Source organism: Amblyomma maculatum, chromosome 1 (assembly GCF_055883805.1).
Source record: "Amblyomma maculatum isolate TAMU_Amacu chromosome 1, ASM5588380v1, whole genome shotgun sequence".
Taxonomy (NCBI): domain Eukaryota; kingdom Metazoa; phylum Arthropoda; class Arachnida; order Ixodida; family Ixodidae; genus Amblyomma; species Amblyomma maculatum.
The window spans coordinates 1,393,671-1,417,374 of NC_139344.1; the positions used below are offsets into that span (position 1 = coordinate 1,393,671).

Consider the following 23,704-nt stretch of genomic DNA (forward strand, 5'->3'; position numbering starts at 1 on the left):
TGGAGTCACCCTAATGAAGAGTGCCATGGTGGCCCCAGCCTAAATGAAAACTGGATAACTCTTTCCTTTAGTCAGACTTTCAGATAACACAGAGTAACAGGCAACTAAGTGTCGGTTTACAATCAAGTACTTTCCACATACCAGTGCTCCAACACAAAAACTGGAATCCAGTAAATACCAGGAGCACAGAGCTTTTGCAATCGTCTCAACATCGTGCAGCACAAGCTACAACAAACGAAGAAAACACCCACATAAAGAGCAACATAACATACAGTGCTGTAAAAGTGTTGGGCATAATAAAAAAACAAAACATATATATCTCTAATATGGCTTAACCTCTCTTCACTATCAGAGTGCAACTCCCACTAAGGTCACCAGCACTAAACATCGAGTGAATACAATGTTAATATGCGAAGTTAAGCCCATCGAAAGGTGTGCGACAAAAAGCAAACAAAAAAAAAAAAAACCATTGGTTCGAAACAGCAGGGAGATATCAGGGTGCAGACCACAAAAATACTCTTTGACCGGCCCTCCTCTTTGCTTTAATACACCAAACAACCTCAAGGCAAATTATGTAAACTAATGGACTGCAAACGAAAATTGTGTTGACGCAAGTTACAAGCACCAAGGAAGGTGACAAATGAATGACAGCACGGTGCATTCGAGTGTCGACCAGCATTCAAGACAAGTCTATAGCCCAGTATTCTCCGAGAAGTGCTCAGCATTTAACTCCGTCTTCAACGTCACGTTCCTTCAAAACAATCTAATGGATGATCTTCAACACAATTAGAAGCGACGACAATCCATTTGCAAGGAAAACAATTTTTTTTTTTTTTTCAAGCCATTGCTGGAGAGATTTAGAACCAACCCTATTAGGAGACTAAGGCCGCTGCCCAACGCTACCCACATTGTGTTAAATAACACCCCAAAAATTTTAAGAGAACAGTCAGCCGAATGTTAAGGGCACACAACGGCCTCTTCCATTCCATTCGAGAAATCGCAGGGGCACAGGTGACAGCTTTCTTCTATTATCGGTTCCTTTTGCTCCTTAAATCAGGCTTTCTCTCGCTCTAGCCTTCACTCAGCTCTTTTACAAGCCAGCTTTCCTTTTTCTTTTTGTACAGAGATAGTAAAACTTAACTGAAGTACAAAGACAGCACCGAATAAAAGAACACATATTTACCCGCTAAACGAATTAGAGCAGTTGAACAAGGGGCTGAGATCAAGGTCTTTCGATACGTTGTAAATATTTTCTGCGCGCGTAGCACTTAAGATTGTTTTCGCTTCAGCTAAGTTGTCGCAAGAACCCCTCTCAGAAATCTCTCTCAATAAGGCTGCAAGCACCACCTTCAGATCAGCCGCCATCTTTACAGGACGCCGAAAGCGCAGTCGTTTTCGTAGTTATATAAACATTGCTGTCACCAGTTTCGCAAACTAAAAATCAAATCCAGATGAGTAATAAAAGCTGTAGCAATTTTAATAAAAAAATTATATTACTCTTTTGAATGCAAAAACGCCAAGTTGAACAAGTTTAGTTGACTCTAACACACAAAAACAAATAATAAGGAGAAATACATGAGAAATAAATGACATTTGTTGCGCCACCTATGTTTTGTGAAACATACGAGAAAGAAACATTGACCGTGAAAGAAACCTTAATTTTTGTACGCTTAATCTAGTGGCTCATACGCCTTGCGCGTAGCTCCGTTAGCTAATATTCAGAATAATTCGCGTAGAGAACATGGTAGAGAATCAGAGGTGGTTAATCGGCACTTAGGTGTGTGTGTGTAGCATGATGTGTGATTTGTGCTCCAGTTTGTGCTAAATGTGCTAAAAGAGCTAGGATAGTTTGTGCATGTCTGTACGATGACCGCAGTGAAGCTGGCGCTAGTGAGCATCTGAATCCATGGATGACATGGCTTATAATGGATATGACAGTGGAGTTTGCGTTTGCGTCCGCGGCGCATAGTGCCTTGCATAGTGCACGAACTGAGTGTGACTGCGGTGTGTTGTAAAACACAAAGCAATGTTTGTGGAAGGGATGCAAATTTGCATTTAGCAGTTAGGATTGCACACGCGAACTAATCTCTTCAGGTCACACCATTTTCAGAAGCACAAAATGACTTCGCTACCGCAGACACTTCGGATATTGGACAACTCTCACGTTAACCGCGCTTTTGCTGAAGAAGTTTGTGATTGTGATTCGAGCAGCGCAACCCCGGATGGATGTAGTGAGAAGTCGTACGAACCGGAGTGGGCAGAAAACATCGGTCCCAGGGGTGAACTGTTCTACATTGAGCCAACGTACAAGTCATCTTTCGGAACAAGATCTGCCGCTGCATCCGACAAAAGTTCTGCAAATGACTCCCAGCTTGCTCGTCACAAGGGTTTCCGCTCTGAAGCAAAAAATAAGATCAGAAATTTAGTGGGCCTCAAGAAGCTAAAGCAACACAGTGGTGATGGTGAGGTCGATACATCACAGTGTGTGATTGGGAAGGAGCCTTCCCTGCGATCTTTCAACAAAGCAGAATGCATCGAGGTATTCATCGATGTCGACCCGGCCCGCCACAATTATGGACGCAGAGCGACTATCTGCGAGGCGCTTTTTGGTATTATACCCGGAAATCTGCCATCGCGGCTTGCCACCGCTGAAGCACTTGAAGAATGTTCACCAATCATGGTACAAGGCCTCTTACCTGATGGGGAGGCCATCAAGACAGGTGCTATAAAAATCGGGGATGTCCTGCGTAGTGTAGATGGGTCCAATGTAAATGAGAAGAATATTGATACCGTTCTGCGAGGTATCACAAAGGCACAAAAAGTGAAGCTGCAGTTCATTCGCCTTGAAGAGAATACTCTCTCCGGCTGTGATAAGTTCACATATCCTCAGAATGTAAGTGCCCAAAGCTCTCTCATAAAACAGTTGTCTGGAGAGACAGCAGTTGTTGAGCAAGTGAAACAGCAACTTCACCAAATACCGCATGCATTTATCTACCAAGGATTCTGCAATGATATGGGCCAACAAAGTGAACCAGCACGCCGAACTGAGCAGTTTTATCGATTTCCTGACCGTGACCATACATTGTCAAACTTGAGGGGCATGTTTGTAACCCTGAGTTGTGTTCTTGGTGATGTGACTGCAGCCAAGCCGCAAACCAGCAGCCTGACTGTGGATGGTCATTTGATTCATGCGGCCTACTTTCATGAAGAAAGTGGCATGGCTGTCCTTTGTTTGCCTGCAGCACGCGCAACTCCGGAAGGAGTCCATGGCTTTCTTTTAGAAATTGTCAAGCTGCTCAAATTGGAGCATAGGTCATTGTCGCTAGCCTTTAAGAATGTGGAAAACCATAGCTGCATAGACCTCTTCCTGCTTCACTTTTTTCGAGAAATGCTTTTAGACTCAGAACAACAGTGCAACAGTTTCAGGTTAATGCGTTCTTTGCCTCATGTTCACTGGTTGCACCTCCCCGTGGAAGCTCAAGGACATGTTGATACTGTCCTCAGTGAGCTTGAGTCAGCAGACATGTCTGAGGCGTTTAATCAGTCTACCAGGCGCTTTACATTTCTTGGCTCATGTGCCTTTTACAAAGGCTTTCTTCTTGGAAACCATTTACCAAAGGATTATTTTGAAAATGTGTTTCTGTACTGTCGACATTATCAGCTGCTGGCGCTCACAAAAGAAGAATCAGTTGGGCAGGTTGTGGTGTGGAAAGAGATTTTTCTTCGAGATGAGCAAACAAATGATCGACACTTTGTGCTCCTTGTGGGGCTAAAACACAGCCTCTTACTGTCGCTTTTGGAGGTAGGAGGCTGTGCATCTCTTGCCGAAGAGAACCCCGCACCTGACACAGTTTATATAGACAGGGCACAAAACTCATTGCTACAACTTGACTTCCTTGGAGTGCTTACAGTGGCCGAAGGCTGTCTTCTGAACCGTAGCTCCATGCCTGGCTCAACTGCCAGCTCCACAAGCTCAAGTTGGTGCCAGAGCTCACTGAAAGACAGCCATTCCACCTTGTTCCTGTCGGTGCCTCCATCTCTGTCCCCAAGACGAGCCAGAAAAAGCAGCGATGTGGAACAGTGCCACCTCCTACAGTGTACAAGCAGCCAGTTCGACTGTTCAGAACATGACCTACAGATGAGCAGGAGCTACAGCAGCTGCAGTGACTCCAATGGACTGCGTGCTAGACATTGCTCAATGTCCACAAGCTCTGATTGCGACTCCCGCACCAGTGGCAGCGATATCTATCAGAGCCGGGATGATAAGCTACACCGAGCTTTCACCAGCAGTTATGACTTGAGCAGCCTTCGTCGCAGTCTTGAAGATGGCAGTAGCCAAGGACAGAGCCGTGCACAATCTTTGCAGCCAGTGCCCTGTGCTGATGAAAACCTTGTCTTTCATTACCTCAGTATAGAGATTGCAGAGGGTGTGTTTGTAGCACCAGTGGAGTCTGCACTCAAGAGCAATCTGGGTGTTGAGGTTATTGACAACTTCTATCGCTGTTGCTTAGAAATTAGAAAAGTTTTCCATCGTACAACAAAAGAGACACGATGTGCAAAGGAAGATGAAACAGATGGCGAGAGCAAGTTCTTTTCAGACAGGAGTCTTTCGTGTGTAAAGGAACATGGGGTGCTTTTCACCTGTTCGGCTGCCAGTAATAGCAAGAGTAGGGCCAAGGGTCTGGTTTCATATTGGGTTGTGGGTCGCCTTTTCGCTGACAAGTGTCAGCCCAGGGAGGTATATGTCTGCATGCATGAAGATGTCTCTGCAACCGCACTGGAGATGGCATTCAGATTGTCTTTTGGCTTGCACATATAATCCTTTGTTTTGGCTGTCTCTTGCATTATTGACGTTCATTTAGATGTCATATATTCATAGCCACATATTTATTGGACATTGTCATATCTAATATTACATTTTATCTTATATGTAGCATTAGTTATGCACTTTTGTGCATATTTTATGTCTCATACTGTAGTAGCCTCATTTGGTACACAACTACTGCTTTAAAGAATGGTGTGTGATTCAGGTGCTTAAAAGTGCCACATCATTACATTATCATTTACTGCTTTTACATGGACTGCAGTCCAGTCAGCTAATTTACCAAAAACATTTAACACTTTATTTCTGGGAGCATGTTGCCTGAAAACTGGCATGCTTCTGGGAACCAGCCATCTAGTTCATCGGTTCAGTCCATTTGCCAGGAGCAACAAAGTTTACATTTGAAATCAATGCTTAAAACCAGTTTTTTAATGAAAATAGTTCCAGAAATGCAATGTGCAAATGGGCCTGCCCCCCTCCTCCATTTTTCCCAGAGCAACTTATAAATTTGCCACTTGCTGAGCATTAAAAATTTTTAAGGTCAGTTTTGGTGTGGAGTGAAAGGTAAAAATTGTTGTTTTTCTCTGTGACTATGTCTAGATCGGTTGGGTCTGCATTTTTTTTCCTGAGATATTGCTGGTCAAGCATTCACAGAGATTACCTAAGAAAATGAAAAGGCTGTGTTCATGCTCATTTCTCACGTAGCTGCTGTCTTTTTGAAGTAAGAGAATTTTTATTTTGTGTGAACGTTCCTATCCACTGTGCATTTATTTGGGTGCTGTGTGAATGAACTTAACAAGTAGAATAAGCCAAAGCTAAGTTTGCCTCCCATTAAAAACAGGGCCAGCCAACTGTAAGTGTGAGAAGACAGAGTGCCTCTAAGCTAAAAATACCAAGTACCACATGGAGTTTGGTGAATATGTATTTGAAAAGTTTCATTTAGTTGTGCAACCCTGCTATGGTGCCTTGGTGTTAGGGTGCTGTGCTGCTGATCATAAGGATGTGGGTTCGGTCCTGGATGTGGCAGCCTCTTTTCGATGAAAGTGAAAGACAAGGTGCCTGTGCACTGTGTAGTGTCAGCACATGTTAAGGAACCCCAGGTGGTCGAGATTTGTAGATCCCTCCACTGCACAGATTTTGTAACGGCATTCTTTTAAATGAGTGTAATCATCTTGGTGCACACATGCAGTGCACATTTGTCATCAGTCCACCATCTCCATCTTCCACATGCCATCCAGAAGAATGAGGGTGAATGTTGATGACAGCAACAGCATAATCTGTGAGATCACACCTAGTGGTGAACATGCATTGCTGCTGGTGTGGATTGTGTCAAAATGTGGCGCGCTCCAGAGGAAGAGGACACTGAAAAAAATCTCGTGGCTATGGCATGACCAAAGTCCAGGAAGGCAACATTCCTTGTGCCTTTCTAGGAGGCTGTTATGAAATTTTTTCACATGTGCATTTCAGAAGTTAATATGCACTGCAATTGATGTTTTACCATTTTATTAATCATTAAAATATATTAATTATGGATCACTGTTTGGTTCTCGCTACTTCTTGCATAAGTTTCTTGTGTGCCATGAAACCTTATTCAAGCAATACATCGTAACTAAATTTTTGTTCAATCAAAATAGTGCGCAAGTTTCATTCTCACAAATTGTACCAGAATTTTCTACACTTGCGGAGTTTCTATCAATGCTGTCGGTTCAACTTTCGAAGTTATGTGAAGCATCCTCCAGATTAGGAAGGAAACAACTTGAGACAAGGTGACGTGTGCTCAGTGTTGATTGTGCAGAATGGACCACTTAAACCAAGCCGGTACACAACTGATGAACAAGTTGCTGTATACTTTTTATATAGCCCAGTAACTCCAACCTTTTCCTACTTGCTGTGTAGTAATGTGCTCGTTTAGTTAGTTGCTACTGAATAAGGTACCTTGTCCAAATTGTTGCACAACGTAGAATTTGCTTTGCAAGGTTCATGAATGGTTGTTGACAACTACCGCGACTACAGTCTGCAACTTGTAGTGCTGGCATTGTGCATTGTTGATATGATTGGTACTTGTCTTTCCTGTGGGCCATGAGAATGTCGCGTAAGGCTGGCCAAGGCAAAATATTGAGACATTATGATACTGCAGTACCGCTCCTAGCGTGCATTTAATTTTATACTGTTGAGAACTAAAGTCATGCTTGAATGCTGTTGCAAACCAGACTCATTTAAGTCGTCTAACTGGTGCTTTCTACTCTTTGCTGCTCCACATAAATTTTAAAAAATTTAATTCACAGGTAACGCCCATCAGCCCTTACTGTATGTTGTCCGATATTGATGACAGTGTTTGCTCAAGTTGTTACTGTATCTAGGGTGAGGCAGCTGTAATATTCGGCATATTTAATTGCTGTATCGTGAAAACATTGTGCGAGCAAGAATTTTGTATGAACATTGTTCTTTGGTGCCTTAGAGTTAAGCAAAGCACAACTGTGAGTGCTTTCTTGCATTCCTCTGCGACATGCCTTTTTGATGCACTATATGACATTGTATGCAGCATTTGGTAGTAGCGACTGTAAATCATTCACAATGCTGTTTTTTACTAGACTTTGTGCTGTTGAACTGCATGTAGCTCTCTCATAGTCTGGTGCTGCCTTATACTGTAATGAAATGTATTGCCAAGTGCTTTTGTTATTCATCATTGTCAAAGGGTAATACAAAACTGCACTTGGAACCTTCTTGCAGAGTCACTTTCTTTGGTAATATTGTTACAGACCAGATGACAAAGAAGCAAGAGAGACAGTGTGGAATGAGGAAGAAAGAAACCTCTCTCTCTGTAACATTATGTTACTGTTCAATGGAGGCCCTAGGTACTGATCCCAATATGTAATAGTAGTGCACAAGGATGACGAATAAGGTACCATGCAACTAAAGTGATCAAAACCGAACAGAAGTTAAAAGTAGCATAGGACAGTGTTGAAACGAAATGTATTTGAAACATGGCCACGTGTACTTTTCATGGAAAGCTCAACATATTCATGAACACCATGACAAGGTGTACACAGATACAAAGGACATTTATGCACAACCATATACAGTGATGCATACAATGACCCACTTATCCCTGTTTAGGAACTGGCTTTCTTTAATTTAAGGCAAACTAAAATTTCACGCTAGTTATTGAAAAGCTTATATCTTGGGTGGTACTCTGATGTTGCCTTGGTGATGCCAAGGTTGGCACGAACTTTTGCAGGCCTGAATCAATGTGGTGCGCGGGCCAATTAGCTCGAGCCTGCAAAAGCTGGTGCTTGTGCCAACCTGGGTATCAATATGACCAAAGTGGACAAGTTGCAAAAGGCAACGCTGGAAGAATACATCCAGTGGTCGCCTTACAAATACATTTAGTTGAAGGCCCAGTGTAATCTGCTGCATGCTTTCCTCTAGTTTTAATGCACGGTCGTGGACCAACTCTCCATCCTATATTCAACTTTTTACTTGAGTGAAAGGCTGAAAGCAAGAGTATTTGAACTGAATCAAATATAAATTGAATAGTTGTACCACTGAATGAAATAATCACTGCATAATGATGACTACTTTTCAATCAACAGACAGGATTTGGTATTAAATATATCCTTGGTGGTGTGAGAGGTCATATTTAACCCACTTTTTGGGTTGGTGTTCAGCGCCTGCATACTACAAACAGGGGCTACTATTTAACTCAGTTTGTATGGTGCTGCCAGTTCAAAATAAAATATCTTTGAATAGTCTTTAGGATTCTCATTTGATGAGAGCAGAATTAAGAGCGATGTAAAGTGGTTAATCCATGAAATTTTTCTTTGTCAAGTGCTCCAACTACCGAGCTGCTACAACAAGCCAGTTAGCACTAGTGTTCAGCACTGACAAACTATATAGCCAACACGTGAATCGCTACACACCAGCAGGTAACCTAAATGTATTTGATTGCTCCTGGGCTATTTGGGGACAAAAGTGATAAAAATGATGCACTGCCTGGGTGCTAACCACCAACAGGGCCCTGCACAGCTTTCCAAGAAAAAGATGCTAGTGCTCCACTACTTGGAAGGAAGCCAAAGTGTGAAACATGCAAATTCCTGTTGTTCTGCACCTGGTGCTTTGCACCCCTTGAGAAAGGAAACTAGTGGTTTTAACATGCAGAAATGTTGAGCTTCAAGCAGAGCCCAGATGGCACTTTGTGTTCATGGGGCATAACTGACCCACTTACTTCAGCACTGCTAATTGATGTGTAAGGATTGGAATTCCAAATGTTTTTTTTTTGTTCTTCTCAGCTCAAAGGGTTACATACAGTTAGCGCAATACTTGTGTAAAACTTAAAACACCCTACAAAAGGTTAAGTATACTTTGGAGTTTGAAAACATTTTGTTAGCATTGCAAACTGCTTAACAACCCTTCCAAACAGATTTGTACCTCACTGTTGATAAAGGAACTGGATAATTTTTAGAGCTCCCTTCACACGATGCATAACAGAAGCTTTGCAGCATGGTTATGATTTCGTTATTAAGAGGCTGAAATGCCAAGTTTCAAGGAAGGCCGCCACTTTTTTTAGATATGAAGACTGCCTCTGCAGCACAAGTGTATTAGTGTTAGCTGACATCAAAAAATTGGAGTAGTGTCAACTAATTTCTGATAATGAACTTTTCAACTATTAGTTCGGCACCTAGCTACGATAAGATCTGTAGCCTGCCAATATTAATAGCCAGATTAGCTTATAAAATTTTGAAAATGTGATTACCCTCAGTGTTACAACAAATTTTGGCTATCTCGGGTTTCAAAAAATGTGCACTCTAGCACTGCACCCAGTGCAAACGATCAATGATGCAAGTGCCGCATTATGTCCCATGTTGGCTGGAGCAGTGAACACCACAGAGTAGGTAGGACAGAGATTGATCGCCATTGATTGACGGTGCAGTGATTAGAGCGCAGGTTTTTCGAAAACCCACACCTTCTTTTAGAGAAAGAAAAATCTTTGCCGAACCACAGCGCCAAGGTTAAACCTTTCCTTTTTTAACTCTATATATTAATATGCCTATTACTAATGACTGGCTAGATGAACTAGATGACCAACTAATGTAATTAAATAGTTATTACAAAGAAGTCGCCAGCCTACTAACATTTTTTTTTTTTTTTCTGATCTCCACTAACGCTGGTACGATTGTGCCACAGAACCAGACTTAATATCTCAAAAAGGTTATTTTCAAAAACTGATGGCTGCTTTTCTTGCAACATCTGGCATATAAGGGTGCACTAATGTTAGGGCCGCTCTCCCCACCTGCTTGGCACTAAGAAATTAGAAAAAGAGAAAGGAGAATGGAAAGATGGTTTGGTTAGGTTTAAGGGGTCCAATGCCCCAAAGCAACTCAGACTACGAGAGACGCCGTAGCGGAGAGCTCTGAAATTTCGACCACCTGGGGTCCCTTAACATGCACTAACAGCGCACAGCAGACGAGCACCTTGCTTTCCGCCTCCATCAAAAAGCGACCGCGAGAAAGTGCTCCTACATTCTTGAGCACAGCAATCGAGCACCCTAACCATCTGCACCACCACGGCAGGTGGAATATGGCAATTGCATTTAACGTGTATAATTTGGATCGTGTGGCACACTCCACTGGAAGCTACCAACACAATGAGATTTAATAAAATGGAGATAAGAGTGTTTTAAGAGGACTTTGCTGCCAGGCTAGTTAAGGTGCATTGCCGAGATGAAACTCTTTTTGGCCACGAAATGACCCGAAACCCAAGAGACACAAAAACTGTCACAGAGGCAGTTGTCTCGCATTGAATGTGCAGTTTCAAACCATCATTAGGTTTGAGTTTATTTCTTATTGGGAGCAACTTGGGGCCATTGCATCAGTAATTTTTTCAATTCGTGTACCTCTAGATACGATCCGCCAGGTCCACATTAATTAGTCAAGTTACCAGCAGCTGCTCAAACTGGGTTCCTCCGCAGTCTGAGAGTGAGCGGGAAAATGCAGATTTTTGAAGGGCCTTACACTGTACAGATCTAAAAAGTCTCCTATGAATGCATGCTGTAATACTACAAATTTAGTATTTATGTAGGATGAGGGTCTCGCGTGAATTCCAAAAGAAGTTACTTCGATGCAAGGCATTTTTCAGCGACAATAACACATGAACACCCTGAATAGTGACATCAATACTGTAGAAATGATAGTTAAATAGGCATTGCAGATCCAAGGCATCAAGGAATCTTCCGCATATTTTTGCTCTGTAATAATGTATAAGACATCAATATACAGTTAGACCTACCTTTAGGACAACTACGAAGAGACCAGAAGATCAAAGCACTCAAGACATACCAATGCTGTTGACAACTTTATTATGAGAGGACTGTCACACGATATGGACTTTCGTATGGAAAGGTTTAGTAAGTACAATGAAGTGAAGAAAGTAAAAGCTTGCTAAACATCTGCTGCGCAGATGAGACACCTGTTTCATTATACCAAGAAAGTAAATACTGCAGCTATCACAAGGAACTGAAATGGGCGCACACCACCTGTGATTGGAGAGTTCTGGATGCATGACGTGAAATACGCACAAAAAAACAATGTTAAAAGGAGGGTGCCTGACCAAAAAGAAGAAAAAAAAAAAACTCGTCGATACTCTTGTTTCTGCTACAAGCGCTCAATATATGTGAAATAACTGGTAAAATAAACACAGTAAGACACTCCCTGAAAAAAGACAAGCACAATGCAATGCATGACAAGCAGAGTGTTTCAGTCCATGTAATTGGTCAGAGCAAGGTTTAGATGACATCCTACTAAATATGTCTTCAACATAGTATTCCAATACATAAAAGTGACCTTGATTTCGCTGCCCTCACCCTGCTCTCCCTGAAAAAAAAACAAAAACCTACAACTAGCAGTTTGTAGAACGCTGAAGTCGGTGGTTTCTTCTTGAGGTCAAGGAAAAAAAAAAAAAAAAAAAAAAAAGAAAGGCGCTCAGCAGTTCTTTGAAGTCAATCAGGTCTGTTGAGCTTGGTTTTCCACTTGGAAGTTGTAATTGTACTGCAACGAAAACAAATGCCGATGCCCAAACTATGCATCACCACAAGAGTGACAAGAAACCCAACATTATCAAATGCACAAAAGAAAAGGAGCAGGTAACCAGAATTAAAGTGTGCCTCAAAATAACAAGCAACACACAAGTAAAGGCCACCAATGCCTTGACAAAGGTGAGCTGTCCATTTTATTGCACATGCTAACATGCGCGGTTCTAAAACGATGTTCGACCTAAACGCTTCCAATATATTTGTCTCAGTATGCACCTAGAATTAATCTGCAAATTGCAATACAGGAAGATTTTAAATAATAAGCTGGCTTTTTTACCTCGCACTGTGCACGATCAATCTGTGCATTCTGGTGTTTAGCTGGGAGCAGGGTCATAAAGTGAACAACAAAAATTAAAACAATGTATGCATACTTCCGTTCACCAAAAATGGCAACAGCAAATAAAAATCAAGCTATCATTACATCAAAAAATGAAATAAAGATTTTAAAAGTAACTAACAAAAATGCAAAAACCGAGCATTTATACACGGGAATACAAAATGGAGCATCAAATAAGGACTCATTTAGATTCTGTTTCTTCCTTTCAATACTTTCTCCCTCGAAGACAGTATGCACCATTACGTTGGGACTAATCTGTGCGCTTTAACGTGCTCTTTAACATGTACCGATACTGTACAGTACATGAGCATCTTGCTTTTCGCTTGTATCAAAAAGTGGCCACCAAGGCTGGGATTCAATCCCAGCCTTGGTGGCTACCGTCTAAATAGTAGCTGCATTCTACCATACGTGAAGTGGAATTGTGTGTATACTGCATGTACTAAAAATTTTCTTCTTTCCAAGATCTTTCAAAGCTGCCTGTTTTATTCCACGATTCTGACAGAGTTAACACCAAGAAAGAAACTTACACATACGCAAGCCATATTTTCAATAGTAAGAACAGAGGCAGTGTACTATCTTCTATACATTCTGGAATTCTTTATTGCCATTCCCTGTTTATATTTATGCTTTATCATGATTTTAAGATTTTTTTCTTGAAAAGGTTCACAATGGAAGTTTTTTTTTTTTGTCATGTCTACAGTGCTGAAGTAAATATTATTCATGCGTATGAAAAGACATCTAAATACCTACATTTTAGTACTTGTTACACCATGGTTAGTTAGGCCCATAATGCACATTTTTTCAAAAATGGTGTTTCAACCAAAACTGTCTTTTAGTGTCCGTAACAGCATCTGTCGGCTCAACTAAAATTTGTACTGAACAGGCTCTACATGATGTAAACTGGACACAGAGTCCCACAAAATACACGACAAGCAGGGCTAGTCAGCAGCTGGAAATGACAGCCAGTTTTTGACAAGCCTGGCTCGTCCAAGTCTGGGACGAATTAAGAAAAATGGGGCCCTTTTCTTGGCAGTCCCTCCCCACTTCCGTACTACTGTAACATTCCCCCATATTTCATTTTAACTATGCAAAATTAGGAAGAATAAGGTGCAATAAATGCAATTAATAAAACAGTAATATAGAGCAGAAATGCAGCCACTAACATTCAAACATGGAGACATGAAAACTAGTCCGGGATGCACTATGGCATGGCTTACTTTCCTCTCCCAACATTGTAGAAAGAGATTGAGCTATTTGTAGGGTGCTGGTGATTGTGGAAGAGGAAGATTTTTTTCCTTATCTCGTCTACTGTTACTTGCATTTTTGTTGCCCGCCCGAATCCCTCCTCTCCCACTGCCACAGCACAGAGAGAAAGTCCCTGGAGTCATGGGGGAAATTCTTATTTTTGCAGCTCGACCAAGTATCCCCAACAGCTAAACAAAGTTACGTCCTTCGGCGGGGCTCTCTCGCTCGAAGTTCCATTACTGTGCAGTGGTTTCACACATGAAGCAACTTAGAATAACTGGGCCCCCTTCTTCTCGGCCCTGATGAGATGAGGCCCTGGCATCACCTCTTTCCTCACATCCTCTGCAGGACGTGGCGCACTGATTTATCGTGCACATTTTTTAAGAGGCTAGCTTAGCCTTGACTCCATCCCAATCCCGCGACCTGCTCCCGGAACTGCGATAGTAGTCTACACAAGATCCCCCACAACCCTGTCTCAAGGGGTTCCCAACACATCCACGGCTGAGAGCCACTGCACTAGGGGGTTAGATACTGCATTTACAAAAGAAGAAGGATGATGGAGGCCTCAGTCACATGGCCATAAAATAGTGCCATATGTGTCAATGTCTAAGTCTGACTGCCAACCCATGGCGACGGCAGGTACAGGAGCACTAGTCATGGGCTTCCTGCATCACACTTGGATTTAATTTTATTACCCATATTTGCATGACCAAGTACAGGCTGTACTGTTATGCTGTCTGATCAAGCAGCACACATTATTGAGCATGCCATAATTTCATTTTGTATGGTGCTGAGTCAGTCTGCATTTCCTTAATTGCGTTGAGAAGACCGCTTGGTAAAGAAAAAAAAAAAGTATCAGGAGAGGGGCAGCATCTGCTTATTTTTACAGAAATTCTTTTTTGTCTTACTGAGCACATATAATTGATATATCTGAAAGCACTTCTGTAAGTGCGATGCACAAACTTCAACTCTTTCATTCTACATCATACCTATCATTACAACTCCTCTCTCTGTTTATATATTCGCATCTGATTAATAAAAGTGATCTCAGAAACCGCGGAAAAGAGACCACCGGTTAGATCAGCCTCTCTGCACAGCACCAACAGCACTCAATGGCAGCTGTCAAAGTGGCCCCTTGCCCACATTACAGCCATGTGTTATGGAAAAGGGTACATCAGAGTGATTTCACCATCTCCATATGAAGGAAGAATTATATGTGCATGTTAGAAATATTTAGGAAGAGTTTGACACGGCCAATAATTCATAATATATTTGCATTCGCTGCACAGAGATTTGACTGTAGCAAGCCTAAATTTATTTTTAGTAACTTGAGCTGAAAAACAAAGGTTTTTGTATCAATTCTTTCCATGCTGTGGTGCAACAGCACACTTGTTCCCTCTTCATAACTTGCTGGGGTTTAAAGGGAAACTCTGGAGGTTTTTCGACCGTACTGAGTTAATTATTGATCTATATTTCTGAAGGCTTGGTCATCACAGTACGAGATTATATTTTTTACAATACGAGAGCAATGATTTTAAATAAGCAAAAAACTTAAAATTGAAATTCCCGTGCGGGGCCTTGAGAGCACTGCCTCGCGTGACGTCACATGACGACACAGGCGTGCAGCAGCGCCGCACGTGCCCGCTGCCGTACTGACGAGGTGTGCAAACGTTAGTCGCTGTCGCGTTGAGTTGAGTTGCCCGATGAGTTGCCCGATGACGAGTTGCCCTCAATGTCATCGGCCAGGGACAGCTAGGACTATAGTCATTCAAATGGAATAAAAAAAAAAAAAAAAAAGCAATATTTGGCACGAGGGCAGAATGAGCGAGCGATTTTGAATGTGGCTAAATTATTGCCGTATGAAGCATCAAAACCCGATGCAAGTGGCCAGCATATCTGAGGGCGACCGATCGTTACTACAAATTCCCCACCTTTTTTTTTGCTCTCAGAACCAACCCTAAATTCGCCACGCTGCGAGTCAGATTATTGTCTACACAGCAATACCCCTGCCACATAAAACATTTAATGTCGTTCCCACAGAATGGCATTTGTTGAACTGAATATAATTTTTTTCTATGCGCTGCTACACGACCAAAACTAATGACTTTTTCAAATAATGGCAAGGATAAAAATTGAGCACACACAAAAGTTTTTAGGCCTTCGATATATTACAAAAATGATTGCGCTCTGAGCAAAAGCAGTTTTCAAATTCTCATTGACGTCTTACATGTCATACGTGACCAGCCTGCTGATCATGACTATCCGTTATAAAGCTCAGCGGTGGTGTCAGCATTTGTTCACGGAAGGTGCGCCGAGCCTGGATGCAAAATTTTAAAGCGCACAGGCTGGCCATGCAGTTTCAACTATGTGCACTTCGCACATTAAAGCAAATTTCATGAGCAGCAAGTCATATAGGATCAACGGATACAACCTTCGAGAGTATGCGCCCGACGGCGCAGCATGTGGTCCCGTTCCATCCTCTCAGGATCGTTTGCTCGGCAATGTAAATGCCAAGCGGTGCTTCAAAATATGACCGACCCCAGTCGGATCAAGAAAATAGACGGCAAATTCGCAACAATTGGCACACTGAATGCAGCGAGCTTACCACAACGGTGCTGCCTGTGAGAGCAGCGGACAACGATGCTCTGGCCGTGCGCTGTGCCCCAGTTGTCGCTAGGCCTAAACTGTTTCACACCAAAGCCACAGTGGATGGTGCTTCGGAGTATCAGCGCTATAGTAAATGGTCTGTTCGTGGAACAGCCTTACTGTCAACCTAACAGTCTCAGAGTAAAAGAAAGATGCAATCTCGGCGACGCCTTAGCAGTGGAGCTAGAGTACAAGATCGGATGAGCTGAGCGACATACTGGCAGCTGGGAACTGCGAGCAGAAATTCGCTTGTATCGCAGTTATCCCCAGAATCTCGTTGCAGATAGCGATCCTCAGTAAGGGTATTCTTTTACATTAATTTATCCAATCGTGTATTATTTAAGAGATCAACAGATTTTAGCATGCTTTTTTTTCTTCTGACGGTGGCTCACAAACAATTCGCCGTGCTGGCACCGGCGGACTGCGGCAGGTTTAGCTTATGTTGTGCGCGGAAATATCGTCGACACAGCATCGGATTTCAATTATCGCCTAGTAGTCGCGATGCCAAACCCTTCCATCAGAACCATTCTATGTTGGTAGCAGGCCCGCGTGAGATGTTCCGAGCACACATGCGTTCTCAGGTGTAGAGGGGGCGCCGGGAAATTGGTGGCAAACCAGTGCATTGTTTTTTGTAGAATAACTCATGCAGTCGACAACACAACACTAGATAACACCCATCGCTGTAAAGGAATGCATTAAGTGTGAGTTGAAACTACAAGACAGTGATTCCAGGATCTATGCTGTTTAGAAGCAAGCTGTCGGATGTGCCTGTGTGCCCTTCCACGACTGTGACACCCTTAAGCACGGTGTTGACCGCAAAAATTTCCTGTCTGGCAGCATGAGTCGCGGGTCCTGGAGTGCTATCTGTAAAATTACTTTGCGGGAAAACTAAAACGCCCTCAACTGTGCTTTTTCGAACATGTAATGCTGACGCTGAGAAGAACGTCTGATGCAAATTTCGTTGATATCTGCGAGCATCGAAAAATCGCCGGAAGGAATACGTATAGCACTCAAGCAGGCTACAAAAACATGCAAATGCTCCTGCCTTTACTCACCTCCTCAAATATTTCATTAGCTGTTTTGATCCTAATGTTTGGCATGGTGAACTGTGGAGGAAGACAAAAGGAAACAATTAGTCTAATTAGGCATACAAAGAAGCAGGCTCTTACATTTCGCCTAATGATTTCAGCCACCTGTCGCATTATTATTCATATGCTTTATATGCATACAACCATACTCCTGCCACCTGACCCACTAGGGGGCTGGTACCATGACTCAAATAACCTGAAAAAAGATGACCATAAAGGCCTTTCAAGAAACTGCCCTTCATGCTGCTGTGTGTTGGCCCTGTGTGGTAGCAAAAATAATGTCTGCAGAGAGGTCCCAGAGAGAGGCTAGCAGATCTGACGTAGTCGGATCTCAACACTGCATGTGTGTCATGTGCCATGCACTGCATCCCACAAAGAAAAAAAAGAAAAAGAAAGGCATGTACCGAGCGTATTTTTTTTTTTTTTTCTAGAAGGTCCAAAACTTTAAGACAAAATAACTAGTCTTAGATTTATTTTTGCCCTAGAGCTACATTGGGGGCTACAGCAGACACAAGGTAAGAGGCAAACTGCTTCAAATAGTTTCCCAATTAACTAATCAAGTTAACTTTTTAAATTTTCGTTTTAGGGCATATGTTATATTTGCAGAATTGTAGCTGCCCCCTGTACTTCCCAAGTTTCATTTTAGCTATACGAAGTTAAGAAAGAATAAGGCGCGATCAATGTGATTAATGAGATAGTAACACAGAGCAGAAATGCAGCCACTAATATTCTAACACGGAGACATGGAAATTAGTCCAGGATGCACTGCGACATGGCCGATTTTCCTCTCCCAATGTCAGACAAAGGGAGTCATGTAGCTACTTGTGACATGTAGGGCGCTGGTGATGGTGGAAGACTTTCCTCCCTATCTCATCTACTGTTGCAATCACATGTTTGTTGGCCACACACACCCCTCCTCTCCCACTGCTACAGCACAGAGAGACTAATAAAAAACCATTAAGAACTATTCCCAATTGCATGATAGTGTAATAGCCGCGAAAACGAATTTCATTAAAAAAAATTGTAGCGCGGTTTACAAGGCTCAGAAATGTCACCCTGATAGAGAATTTTGACACACTAGCTCAATGCCTGTGACGTAGATCACTCCACCCAAACATTTCGTCACTCTGCTGACATTATCTGAGAGCCAAAAGGGGCGCACGGCTGTTCGCTGTGAACTTCGTTTCAACCACGGCCTCACTGATAGCCACCGGAGCAGTACCCAATGCGCACTGTCATTGAGCTAGCAGTCCGGCCTCAAAGCATGTGCATTGGCTGAGCAGTCTACGCCAGATGCACCGCCTGCGCTGTGTTATTGGGTGAAGCCATTTATCAGGCTTACATTTGTAGGCCTTGTAAAACCCGCTACAATTTCCTGACACTGGCACAAAGGATCTGCTGTATCGCTGGTGCGGACAGCTTGCAGAAAGCACGCTGGTGCAGATGGTGCGGCGGTGTTCGCGGCATTGGGAGCAGTGATGTCATAGAATAGTGGCGGCGGTCGCGCTGAAAGTGGATCTGTGGGCAAGAACTAATTTAAGCTTCTCTACAGCCTGTGTTCTGGTTTAAAAAAATATGTTGATTACAGCCACAGGTAGCTGTCCAAGTGTATAGGTAGTGAAATTCTTTGGTGGATGGATGGAATACAAGAGCGTCCCCTTTGAAACGGGGTGGTAGCAGTTGCTATCATGATCATTTTTTTCCCCTATATCTTAATTATTGTTTTAGATTGGTTAACTATACCATCATCCTATTATTTATTGAATTTTTGTTTCTACATTACTAACATTATGCAAAATAGCACCCAGCACCTCTGTTGGTGCTTTTTGTCACTTGCTTGGCAGTACTTTTGTGTAAAGGAAACAAGTTGGGCTTGCTGACTCAATATAAATAAAACACTACGACGTGACATAACATATCACTAAGAGTTACAATAGTTTTCTAAAGGGCACAATTTGCAGTGCATCTGCTATTTATTCAATCGTCAAACACCTGCCAGTTGAAGTCATAGCCGCTGAAAACTACTACAGCCGAGCTCGAATATACCAAAACCAGATAATTCAATTTTGGTTATGTCGAACTTACGAAATATCCCCTTGAAAATCTCATGAAAAAAAGTATAGGAAAGCTGTGTTGCATATCACTCAATTTCACCGGTCGTTCGACATATCGAACTCCGCACCACGCAACTGGACAGTGTGCCTTCCCCAAAGACTATCGCATCCCCCTCGGCCGTTTGCCGCATCACGTCTTCAAGCCACTCGTGGAAGGAATGAGAGGGCACAGTTTGGTGACGGCCGGTCTAGGGCAGCGCTGCGCCCTTTCCTCAAAGGTGCGCGCATCTGCGGTGATCGCTTGCCGCGTGCCAGCACGTGACGTTTGCAAGCCATGTGCGTGAAGCAACGAGAGGGAACCAATGCAGCCGTGTTGTTCGGGAGAGGGAAAAAACGCGACAGAGTGAAGTGTGGCGCAAAAAATCGAACCAGGCTTGAGCAATCAAGCCATCACGGGCACTCTGCTAAGTTCACTCCCTGCCACCGCAGGATCTATGAAAAGTAGAGTCAAAAGATAAATGCACCGTGATGTTATCGCTGCGCAGCATCTTTGCGTGCTGCCAATAAATGAGCTGTGAATTGGCCGGTTTTGAAACAGAAGTACCTGCCACCGAACGCATTTATTTATTTTATTTTCTTCAAATTCTCGGGGGGCAAAAGTGGGGAGTGGGTTCATAATGTGAGTGGGTTGATTAAGCGACAAATACAGTATCATTTTTCACGATCGCAAGTGGCATCTCAAGCAGATTTTTGTATATTGAAGTATCGATATACAGTGAAACCCGGATATATCGAACTCGAAGGGGATTGCGAAATAGTTCAATATATCGATAATGCGATATACAAAAATCGGCTTGAGACGCACCTTGGAATTGTGAAAAATGATAAGGTATTTGTCGCGTGATCAACCCAGTCACATAATGAACCCACCCCCACTTTTGCCTCCATCTGAGAAAAAAAAAAAAAAAAGGTTCGAAGGCGCGTTTCTCCGTTTCGACCGTCGCATCCACAGCACATTTAATGGCAGCGCGCCAAGATGCTACGCAGGGATAACGTCACGGCGTGTTTATCCTTTGATATGCGTTTGATAGATCCAGCAGTGACAGGGAGCGAACTTGACAGAGTGCCCGTGATGGCTTGACTGCACAAGCCATGGTTCGATTTATCACGCCGCGCTTGGGATGAGCGGTGAGCGTAGTCCACTGCCACAAAATGATTGGAAGTGTGATAGCTGCAAATGACGTTTGAAGAAAACAATCCTAAAAGTAGGTGTCATGATCGCAGCTGACTGCACGCTTTCGTTGATTCATAGATGTAAGAATGGACGACTCTCGCAAAAGAAAAAAAAAAAAACCACAGCCGCCATAGCTTACGTTGCGCCGCACGTTCAGCACAAGTAACATTATGTACAGTGCGAAAAACAGACGGGAAGAAACACGCAAACAAACAAGCGCTTGTTTGTTTACGTGTTTCTTTTCCTGTCTTTGTTTTTCGCGCTGTACATAACGTTGAACGTTCACAAACTCGCCCAGTTTTTGGTTCTACTGACGACAAGTAAACAAGTAAGGACGACTCTCACAAAAGAAAAAAAAAAAAAAACTAGATTGCCGCTGCTTAACGCCTGCAGCCGTCATAGCATACGCTAAGCTGCATGTTCATCACGACGGCAAGAATGAACGACTCCTGCAAAAAAAAAAAAAAAAAAAAAGAGAGAGAGAGAGAGAGAGAGAAACAGACTGCCACTTCTGTCTCCACAGCCGCGCCTGTGCAGCACGACGACACGAGACGCCTTCATGGACGCGCATCGCACATCAGCCGCCGTGGGCAGTGCGTTCACAACACACACTGGAGAAAGCGTCTGCCACGGGCTGAGCGGGCTGAGCTGGCTTGTCCGCGCGTGCGCAGTGCGTGCTGTTGCGAACGGAGACCGGGAAAGAGAAAGGAAGGGGAGAGGAAGAGTGGGCACATCCTTGCTCTTCGCTCTATCGCGTTTTGCCCCTCTCCTGAACACCACTGCTGCATTGGCTCTCTCTCATTCCTTCACGCACATGGCTTGCAAACGTCATGTGCTGGCGCGCGGCGCCTTTGGAGAAAGGGCGCGGCGCTGCCCTAGACCAGCCGTCGCCCAACTGTGCCCACTCATTCCTTCCGCACGTGGCTTGAAAACATCATGCGGCAAACGGCCGATTATACGATAGTCTTTGGGAAAGGCGCACCGTCCAATGCGTGGTGCGGAATTCGATATATTGAACGACTGGTGAAATTGAGTTCGATATACGACACAGCTTTCCTATACTTTTACATGGGATTTTCAAGGGGATATTCCGTGAGTTTGGTATAACCAAAATTCGAAATATCCGGGCTTGTTATATCCGGGCTCGACTGTATTGAACAATTTCGCGATCCCGTTCGAGTTCGATATACCTGGGTTTGACTGTAGTGTGTGCCGACACCGCCAGTGCTATAATTTTGGTCCTAGAGCAAATTGACCTTAGATATCGAAATATGCGTGTTACGACCAGTGATAATCACAACACAATAACTCAACAATTGCAGCAAGAAGCAAAACAATGCACTCAAATTATGCTGGAGGACCCCTTTTTAAGACAAACTTCCAATCAGACGAATAGATTTCTCAGTCACTACAGTTTTTAGTAATTTATTTTTAACTCATTGAGTTTTACTTGCTTATTTCTCAATTGTACAATGCTCAGTAGCAGGTTCAGCAATCATGAGCTCTATGTGAGAGTCGACAAACAATACTTCTACTGCAACACCCATGGCAACATGGTGGTTTTCAGAAGTCCTGAAACACCTTCACAGGTGCTATTGATTGTTTTCTCTGAGCTTTCCCCCTCTTCTCTTGCCCTTGCAAAACACTGCAAGAGTTCCAAAACATACAGAGGTAGGCATAGCATTGAATGAGCAGCTGAAGTAACAGATTACTAAGCATCTCGGTATTGTTAGCAAGGTGGCCTTAAGGTTTATTCCGCAATTGGCAAATATGCATGTCTAATAATTACATACTGCGCTAAAGTATGTCTGCATCAAACATGGCTGCTCTACGTACAGCAGAGAACCCATCTTGCTTCCAAAAATGCTAGCCATTTCTACCAACTGCTGCAGTGCTATATGCAAACCCCATAAAATACTTGTCTTGGTCAAGCCGATTGCTTATTAATTCTGAAATATGATTCACAAATGGCATACGACCATCTATCCCTTTAAATACCAATTTAAGATAACGCGCTTGCCTGATTCCATCAGAATCAATCAGAAATCTATGTCATCTCCAGCATCAAAAACTGATAACAAAAAGCTCATGACTCCTGGCATCACCAGTAGATGTCATAAGGGACAGTTGAGGAACATCTGTACCCCCTTTTGCCCTCAGGATTAGGGGCGAACTAAGAGGCTATTTTGAAGATGCTCTATCCAGTGCTTTAACAATATTGAGCACAGAAAACAATGTCAACCAAAGTTCAAGTTTGTTTCATGCCTGCAAGAATAAAATAATCATTTTGCAGGTATGCCCCAGATGGCACCACGAATTGTGCGAAAGTTGCTTGTTTAATGTCATTGATTCAGCAGACGACACCTGTTTCTAATTAGTTCTGATCGAATTGGGCAAACAATACAAGCGTGCTATTGAGAAGAATAGACAGTCTCATGCCGTCAGTACACCAAATTTCACAGCAAATAAGCAGAATATTTAACTGAGAGCAGCATTTTACAGTTCGCGTTTAGCTTTGCAACAGTTGGTAGTACCTGTTACAAATTCCTGCCCTCTATTTCTTTTTTACTTTCCACATGCCAGAGAAAGCTTGTTGCTGTTAATTACGTAATTTTTTTCAGCATCAAGGTTGCCCTAGCAGCAGTCAGTGTGCACAGAAGGGAAAGAAGCACGGTCCTCAGAGAACTTCGCAGTGCCAGGCCGCCTCAAGCAACCAACCTCAGAGGAGCTGGGAGCAATCATTTATCACCGGTAACTGCCGACAAAAAACTTCTGTAGGAAAACATTTTGCAGTAGCACATTTCACTGGCTCGCCGTCATTATCAAAACATTTTGCAGGTTTTAAGGAAGACGTTTTAGGGCGCCTTACTGCAGAGGTCAACTTGTTCAAATAGCCATGGAAGATTAGTCATACTTGTCTCTCAAATTTATAAAACCTACATTTACTCGGCAACTGAGCAAGAGTCGGTGTAGTGGTAAATTGAAAAAACAAGCTGAAACAGCTTTCATCCAAATCCACAATAACAAGGCTATGGATGTTCCAAAGTGTACTCCGGTGAACTGATCATCTAGGCAAAATAAAAGAAAGGGTGAAAAGGGGAAAGTGGTCCAGGTACAGGACTGTGGCTCAGATGAAATACAACAGAACCCCTTTACAGTAAAGTCACTGGGAATGGCAAAAATTTTTACTA

At 43.0% G+C, this 23,704-nt stretch overlaps 3 protein-coding genes across 5 annotated transcripts in view; 1 reads left to right on the forward strand and 2 right to left on the reverse strand.

Annotated features, from left to right (window-relative positions):
- LOC146201468 (26S proteasome non-ATPase regulatory subunit 5) overlaps positions 1 to 1,389 on the reverse strand; it is a 39,091-nt gene extending 37,702 nt beyond the window's left edge. The window contains exon 1 of the mRNA XM_084587588.1: positions 1,184 to 1,389. Within this exon, the coding sequence (XP_084443714.1) occupies positions 1,184 to 1,365 (182 nt within the window). The 5' untranslated portion in view covers positions 1,366 to 1,389. The remainder of the gene's footprint in view (positions 1 to 1,183) is intronic.
- Positions 1,390 to 1,637: 248 nt separating this feature from the next.
- in (inturned planar cell polarity protein) lies at positions 1,638 to 7,556 on the forward strand. The gene has a single exon (XM_084587589.1). The coding sequence runs from the start codon at positions 2,120 to 2,122 to the stop codon at positions 4,817 to 4,819; it is 2,700 nt and encodes an 899-aa protein (XP_084443715.1). The 5' UTR covers positions 1,638 to 2,119; the 3' UTR covers positions 4,820 to 7,556.
- Positions 7,557 to 11,160: 3,604 nt separating this feature from the next.
- The window catches only part of Mvb12 (multivesicular body subunit 12-like Mvb12), a 41,854-nt gene continuing 29,310 nt past the window's right edge, over positions 11,161 to 23,704 (reverse strand). For all 3 annotated transcript variants that reach the window (XM_084587591.1, XM_084587590.1, XM_084587592.1), the window contains exons 9-10: positions 17,193 to 17,243; positions 11,161 to 11,865 (exon numbers count right to left, since the gene is read on the reverse strand). In XM_084587591.1, coding sequence (XP_084443717.1) covers positions 11,821 to 11,865; positions 17,193 to 17,243 — 96 coding nt within the window. In that variant the 3' untranslated portion in view covers positions 11,161 to 11,820. The remainder of the gene's footprint in view (positions 11,866 to 17,192; positions 17,244 to 23,704) is intronic.

Coding starts and splice junctions, on each gene's coding strand:
- in (XM_084587589.1), top strand. CDS start 2,120: ATGACTTCGCTACCGCAGACACTTCGGATATTGGACAACTCTCACGTT.